Below are 7,063 nucleotides of genomic sequence, written 5' to 3' on the forward strand. Positions count from 1 at the left end.
GGTGGGTGTATTGCATTAACGTTAGTGTTTGGGGGGGGGGGGGGGGCGGGTAGTGAATGTGTTAACTATTATTGCTTATTACTACAATTATTATTTCTTTTATATATTAATTAATACTTTCGTGATTTTGCGACTCGAGTCCCCCTCGTGGAGAGATGGGCCCAGTTTTTCTTTTTTTTTCTGACGCAAGAGATGAAGGAAAGGAGTAGGTTGTTGTAAGTCGTTATTTATTTATTTGTTGCTGTTGTCGTTGTATTCGACGCTGAGAACGACGGCTTCGTGGTCGCTAAAGTGTACTGTTAAGGGGTCTTTAAGCAGTGGTCGTACGTTGCAGCAACTGGTGAAGACGAGATCGATGCAACTGCTGCCGTGTATCAGCAGCTTCTTGACGTAGTTTGAATGAGTCAAGGATATAAGGCGCGTTCGTACCCTTTGATTCTGTGCCGCTTTTGTGGCGCCGTGGGAAGAGCACCATGTACCTGGCGTTCCGCCCACAGGGTCGTGGGATCGAAACCAGGCGCCGATAAGTATTATTTTTTTATATAGTGTAGGGGGAGGGGTGCGGACCTGTTGTTGAGAGCGAGGAGGGTAGCGTGATGCGGGAGAGGAGAAGTGGGGGAGAGGGCGCACCTGCGCGCTGAGCTGTTGCGTACGGACGGCGGACGCTACATGTGAGTTAAAGAAATGCTCTGCATTTATCTAGCGGGAGTGACGACCGTTCGGCTTGTCAGTGCCGTATCACGATGTTCACCGGCAAAATTGTATACGCCCAAGAGTATACGCCCACGCGCATAGAACTATATGTATTGCGGGAGCGTCGTGTGCTCCGCTGTTCTCCTCAGGGCAACACACCCCTGTATTTCTAACCTGGCAAGGCAGTTTCGCTACCGCCAAAGGTAGCTAATAAGCAGCGTGGGGCACAAGTTTTTATTTTTATCAGGTTTGTTATTTATCGCATTATGTCCCCAGTTGCCTAAGGCCATTCCGGTCATAAAACCGGTTCTGTTATTCTTTTATTTATTTTTTGAGTGGCATATTTCACAATGTGCGGGGTAAGTGATCCGAAAGAAAAATCCAACGCACATTTGATATGCGCATGCGCTTCAAACAACCACGGTTTCTCGTGAAGAAAGCCATTCAGATGCAGTGGCATGGGGAGTACCACTCTCAAGGAAACAGCGTAGCAGACGACACGCATACAGCAGGTAGCCCTACGCGCGTGCGCGCACACTCGCCTATTTTGCCCGTGAACACCGTATCAAGGCGCTTACATGCCGATCGGTCATCGCTCCCGCTGTATTATTAAAAATTTGGGAGGCTGCACACATGAAAGAGAAAAAGTAACCACTCCGGCGATTACTATGAACTGAAATGTTTATTTCTAAGACAGGACAAGCAAGCTCTCCAGGGCACAACTATCAGGCACATGTAGCGGGCACACATGTGCACTTGTCTCAAGTTCAAATACACGTTCACTCTTCTTTTAACTCCTTTGTGTAGAAGGCGCAACTTGTTCAAACCTGTTAATGCAGGCTAATAATACAACGATGTTATCACTGTAGGTCATCCCACACCCCTGGCTCGTACCTATTGGCCTGCGGAGGACAAGAGTGGGGCGTCAGATGAAAGAAAGGGCGCTGCGCTGGAGTCTGCCCGGTCTTGTAGTCACGCTGCGTCATAGGCACAGAGTAATCGTGCGCGGCAGTATGAAGACAACAGCTCTCGGCCGCACCACCGAAGTCGCGTAGCATTGATGAAGGAGGCTCTATGGCCGGGTCGTCCACTGGCATCACGACGTGGCACATTTCACCCGCTTCTGAGTGTGCTGGGACAGAAGATGCAGCCCCGTGTTGTTGGCTGTTGCAGTGTCGTGTGTCTAACGGTCGACCTTCAGGTGTCATGGTGTGGTCCATGGCGTGGAGGACCGAGCCACACTGCAATTCGAAATCTGGGGACACTGCGGCAGCCGTACCACATGGGTCAGCAGCCTTTCGGTAGTGAGGCTGCGATGCTGCCACTGCTGCTGCTTCTCTTGTAGAGACGCCGCAATGGCATTCGGACCGAGAGCATGAACACTGCCCCGATGGCGCAATGTTACCTTTTACGTTTGCAGATGCCAGAAAAGGCGCGAATTGCTGGTCGAAGGGGGGCAGAGAGGTGTGCTCCGGGGTGTTCTGTTTCATGACCTTGTAGAGCAAATCACCACGACGTTCTTTTCCAGTGCTCTCAGTGTTTCCGCCGTCACGAAGTCTCGAAGACTTTCTCATAGATACACGCTGACGTTCGTTGGGGCGCGGGTGGTCATGGAATCCCTCAGATTGGAAGAACACCGCCGAGTCTGTGTGGCGCCAGATGTGCAGTACCGGGGATCCGCAGTAACCACTGCAAGGCTGTAATTGCAAGCTCCCCAGGCACCCAAGGTTAGGGCACGGCTTGCCTTCCTGGTTCTTGCGGTCCTCGTTGGAGACATGTGGCCTTAGACGCACGCTGCGTCCGGTGTGTGACACGCACTGCAGGCTGCATACCATAACACCGAGGCATTTTTTTTTCTGTTGGAAGTACGGCTTGTCTTTGGCCCAGCTGAGTCGCATGGCCCAGCCTGACGCATGTCGCTGGGCCTCCACGCAGTCGGCACGGTACACGTAGCGGCAGAAGCCGTCCGGCCACTCCTGAAACTCGTCGAACACGTTCAAATCAGGCAGGCATATGGCTGTCGTAGATGTTCCAGTTGGCCGGGTTATGGCCCGGTCCAGCGTCACAGGCCTTGGCCATGACGCGCCCAGGCGAATGGTGACCCCGGTTGCGTCCGATGAGTCTTGCCCAGTCAGAGCAATGATGGCGCCGCGTTCTCGTTGTCAACGGTGTTCAGCAGCTCGCCGACAGCTGAATCGCTCGCTCAGATGACCATGGCAGCGTATTTTTTCGTGGTTGTTAAGGATCCTCGGAAATTGCTACTTCAGCCCACAGTAGAACGCTGGGGCACTATTGCAGCTCGTCGTTCACGGTGTAAGGTCAGCGGAGTGACTGCGACGCTGATCGTACGGTAATGCAACTAAATATAGCATGTTCCTGGCCAGGATCAATTTCGTGTCTTGAAATACCCGCGGGTACTTCAGACGAAGCATTAACCACTTTTGATACAGAAATGTGATTTCCGAAAAAAGAGATAAGAAATTGGTGAGGGTGTGTTTGCACTTAGGATCTGTGCGCGTGTACGGCGGGTACACTTGTCTGATATATGTGGTCATTGAGGGATATATATGTGATTTCTTTGCAGCATAAGGTTTCCAGTTGAGACGGTGCGCTTCTGTCGTTTCACTTTCTTTTTTAACGCGATAGCGTTATTAGGCTCACTTTTCGATTATCCCGTGCCTGCTAGCCATCCGCTATCAGCCGTGCCCATGAAGCGTCCACGGAAACACTTCATCGCTGCCACCCCGACGGTATACGACTGAGGGAGCGAGTTGCGAGTGTTCGCGTAAATCTGGAATATGACACAACGGCAACTGACGCGTGGGAAGGAGGACAATAATACTATGGCAGATATAGAACAACGGACACGCATTTCCAGCAGATGCCACGCCTGCGCAGTGAAGTTCGTTCTACGTCCTCTAGGTGGCAGCATGCTGAGCAGATATAGTCGCCAGTCGTACCCGAAACTGGTGCATCGTAATAAAAGCACCTCTCTACCGGTAGATAAAAATTTAAATTTTCGGGAATTCCCGTGCCCAATCCAGGCTCGGGTTACGAAGCGCGCCGTAGGGGACGTCTTCCAGATTAATTTCGACAACCTGGGGATCTTCACGTGCACTAAATACTCGGGAAAATGGCGTATTTATTTTCCGCTTCCATCAGGGAAACTGCTGCCGTGGCCTGTAATCGAACCCGCGTCCTTGGGCTCAGTAGCGCAATGCCTTACCCACTGAGCCACCGCGGCCACGTTTCTACCGGGAGTGATGCCAGCGCCAGCACTGTCACCTAACTAAAACAGAAGACAAAGGATTAGCGCCAGTCACTCGTAAATCAAGGAAAGCATACAATATGAACACAAACGAACTGAAATAAAACGTAATGCATAGCGTCTAATACACTAATTTTCCAATTATTTTAGATATTCCCGCGCTTCTCATGCCCAGGATTTAGGGACACGCGCCGCCAAAACCTGATTGCGCCCTCTCCCGGCGGCGCAGTCTTCCTATTGTCCAGTCTTCCTTTCTTCCTCATGCAACTTTTTTCCCTCCTCAGTACCCCGCAGAGTAGCATGTATAGCGGCGTTAACATTCCGGCAGACCTCTCTGCTTTCCTCTCATAAAGAGCTTTCTCTCTCTCTCTCTCTCTTTCTCTCTGGCGGTGTTATTACGAAAAGTTGATTGTTTAACGCGTCTGTGTATATACGTTTTGCATGTATACAGGGTGTCCCAGCTATCATGCACCAAGATTAAAAAAAAGAAAAATTGCGTAACTCGAAGAAAACCTAGTGCATAATGTTTGCAGTACTGTGAAGTTGCGGAGAGTAATTTTTTCGTTAATGAGACTTAATTAATTGATTGTAATTAATTATCTAACTAGAGAAATACTTCCCTAATCACTAAAGTGTCAATGAGGCACTTGTAGGTAACCACGAGGGGCATCTAACTGCGCTATTTTCAGCGACGAACTAATTGCGTACTCATTTATTTTGACTGATTAAGGAAACCCGCGAAATATGAAAAATACCACGTGACGACGCTTACGCGCGCATTGTAAAGCAGCGTCCCCAAACAAAGCTGATTGAAAGCAACTGCTTCGCGTGTTATCCGCCCGAAAAGACAGCGCATCACCTTGATAATAGCATGCATGGAAGGAGCAGCAACAGCAAGATTCCCGGGACGCGTGTGCAGATAAGGAACAAACTCGGTCGCGATTTCTTCTTTCTTTCTTTTGTTTATTTCATTCTGGCTAACTCAGAGGCAGCCTGTTTGAGGGCGTTGCTTTACGGTGCGCGCGGAGGCGCCGTCACGTGGTATTTTTCATATTTCGCGGGTTTCCTTTATCAGTCATAATAAATGTGTACGCAATTAGTTCATCGCTGAAAATACCGCAGTTAGATGCCCCTCGTGGTTACCTTCAAGTGCCTCATTGACACTTTAGTGATTAGGAGAGTATTACTCGAGTTAGATAATTAATTACAATTAGTTAATTAAGTGTCATTAAAGAAAAAAATACTGTCCGCTTCTTCACAGTACTGCAAACATTATGCACCTGGTTTCTTTCGAGTTACGCCTTTACTCGTTTTTTAAATCTTGGTGCATGATAGCTGGGACACCCTGTATAGTTGTGCATCAATTGAAATTGTAACGCCTCGATGTAGTGAATTTTTTTATGTATATAATTGTGTATAGGTAGTGTATATATTTTCCCGAGCATGTCTTGCCTTTTTTTACCAGCGCCTTGCCGCGCCAGGTTATTTTAGCTTTTTAGAGCTGAGCCGAGGTTTCCTCTTTTTATTGTGCGCCGTGCCGGGCGACCTTGTTTAATATGTGAAGATGGTTTCCCCCGTTCGATACTTTTGTGTATCAACAATGTTGCCGATCCAATTCGATTGTTCGGGATATAACAAAGCTGAAAACTAGATGCTCACCGGGCAAACACCGCTACATTTTGGTCTTCGACGCTACGTGCACGTCACTTCGTAGGGCGCTTCTTCAACGTTTGTGTTTACTTGATTGTGGCGGACATGTCATTCCATTTTAATATCATTCAACTGTTCAATGAATGGTTCCTGTAACTCTGCGTTTCTGTTTCAATAAACATCCCTCTGTACACCTTTCTCCAGTAAAATAAATAGCATAGAACTTAAAGAGTAGCTAATTGAAAGGGTGTGGCGGAGTTGGGAACTTGCTAAATGGAATCTGAAATATTTTACTATACAGGGACAAAGAAACCCTTACATCGTTCTACGCGTTGAAAGAAGATTATTTCGGTTTGGGGACTACAGCATTCGGCAACCTTTTAGAGGAGCCGCGAAGGCTAGTCGCAATTACAAAAAACAGAACAAACGAGAACCCAGGACTTGTCAATGTTACGCAAGGAAGTACTGACGATTAAGAGTACTGAGATATCAAAAGGGAAGGCTATACGTAAGATGCTGAAGTGTATGTCTGTATAATTTGTATATTATGTGTAATAAACGCGTAGACTGGAACACCGACCCTAAATTCTAAAAGTCCAAAATATGTCACTCAAGAAGTCACTAACCGTTACCAGGGGCCGTTAATAGTAATATAACCGCGCAATCTGGAAAACAGTCTGTATACTTTTCGCCAATAACCATATAGTAGTCGTATAGTAAAGAAACATCGAAATAACTAAAACAGTCAGTAACTATCACAAGCAGCCGTTAATCGCAATATAGACCCGCGTAACTCACAGGAGTACTGAAACGAAATTTTGGTGTTACGTTTTTTCGCTGCTGTGGGTACCTATTACTCCTCATTAGACGGTCGATAGCAGCTTAAACAATCATTTACGGCGTCGTTTATTCGTGTCAGTTTCGGTTTCACAAAATGAACGACGAGTGGCAGCCATGACAGGAAATAGCACTTGACGCCACCATTCTTGTATCACCGCTACGGGTGTGGACGCGCGCGTGAGCGACCGCATGCGCTCGCCCAGACCGGCCGACAATCGCTAGGGATTGTTCCGTCTACTTCTTTCTAGGTCCCTGTTCGTTTTTCACTGGTGAAATGATTCAAAGTCAAAACCAACTAGCCCACCTTTCAGCCTTAGCCAAAACCCATGACGTGTACACACGGTGTAGCAGCGCGCGCCAACCGCAGCCAGCGCGTCCGCTACGTCACGGGAGCCCAGATGTCGGCAGTTTGGGGCAAGTAGCACATGATGTCATGCTACCCCGCGCTGGGCTTTCTCGTGTGGGAGGAGATTAGGATGGATATAAAATATGTTATACGAAACACCTACTGTTGGAACTTCCTGGGAGAGGTCTCATAATAAAAAGGAAGCATTTTACATAGTTATCTCTGCTGTGAAATTTCGTAATCCCTACTCCTTTAAATGACCAAAT

At 48.0% G+C, this 7,063-nt stretch overlaps 1 protein-coding gene across 1 annotated transcript; it reads right to left on the reverse strand.

Annotated features, from left to right (window-relative positions):
• Positions 1-1,356: 1,356 nt before the first annotated feature.
• On the reverse strand, positions 1,357-3,200 carry LOC144158719 (uncharacterized). Its single transcript, XM_077689799.1, has one exon. The coding sequence runs from the start codon at positions 2,589-2,591 to the stop codon at positions 1,554-1,556; it is 1,038 nt and encodes a 345-aa protein (XP_077545925.1). The 5' UTR covers positions 2,592-3,200; the 3' UTR covers positions 1,357-1,553.
• Positions 3,201-7,063: the final 3,863 nt, after the last annotated feature.

The sequence above is a fragment of the Haemaphysalis longicornis genome, unplaced genomic scaffold (genome assembly GCF_048455015.1).
Source record: "Haemaphysalis longicornis isolate Haplotype H1 unplaced genomic scaffold, Haemaphysalis longicornis Haplotype H1 scaffold_10, whole genome shotgun sequence".
Classification (NCBI taxonomy): domain Eukaryota; kingdom Metazoa; phylum Arthropoda; class Arachnida; order Ixodida; family Ixodidae; genus Haemaphysalis; species Haemaphysalis longicornis.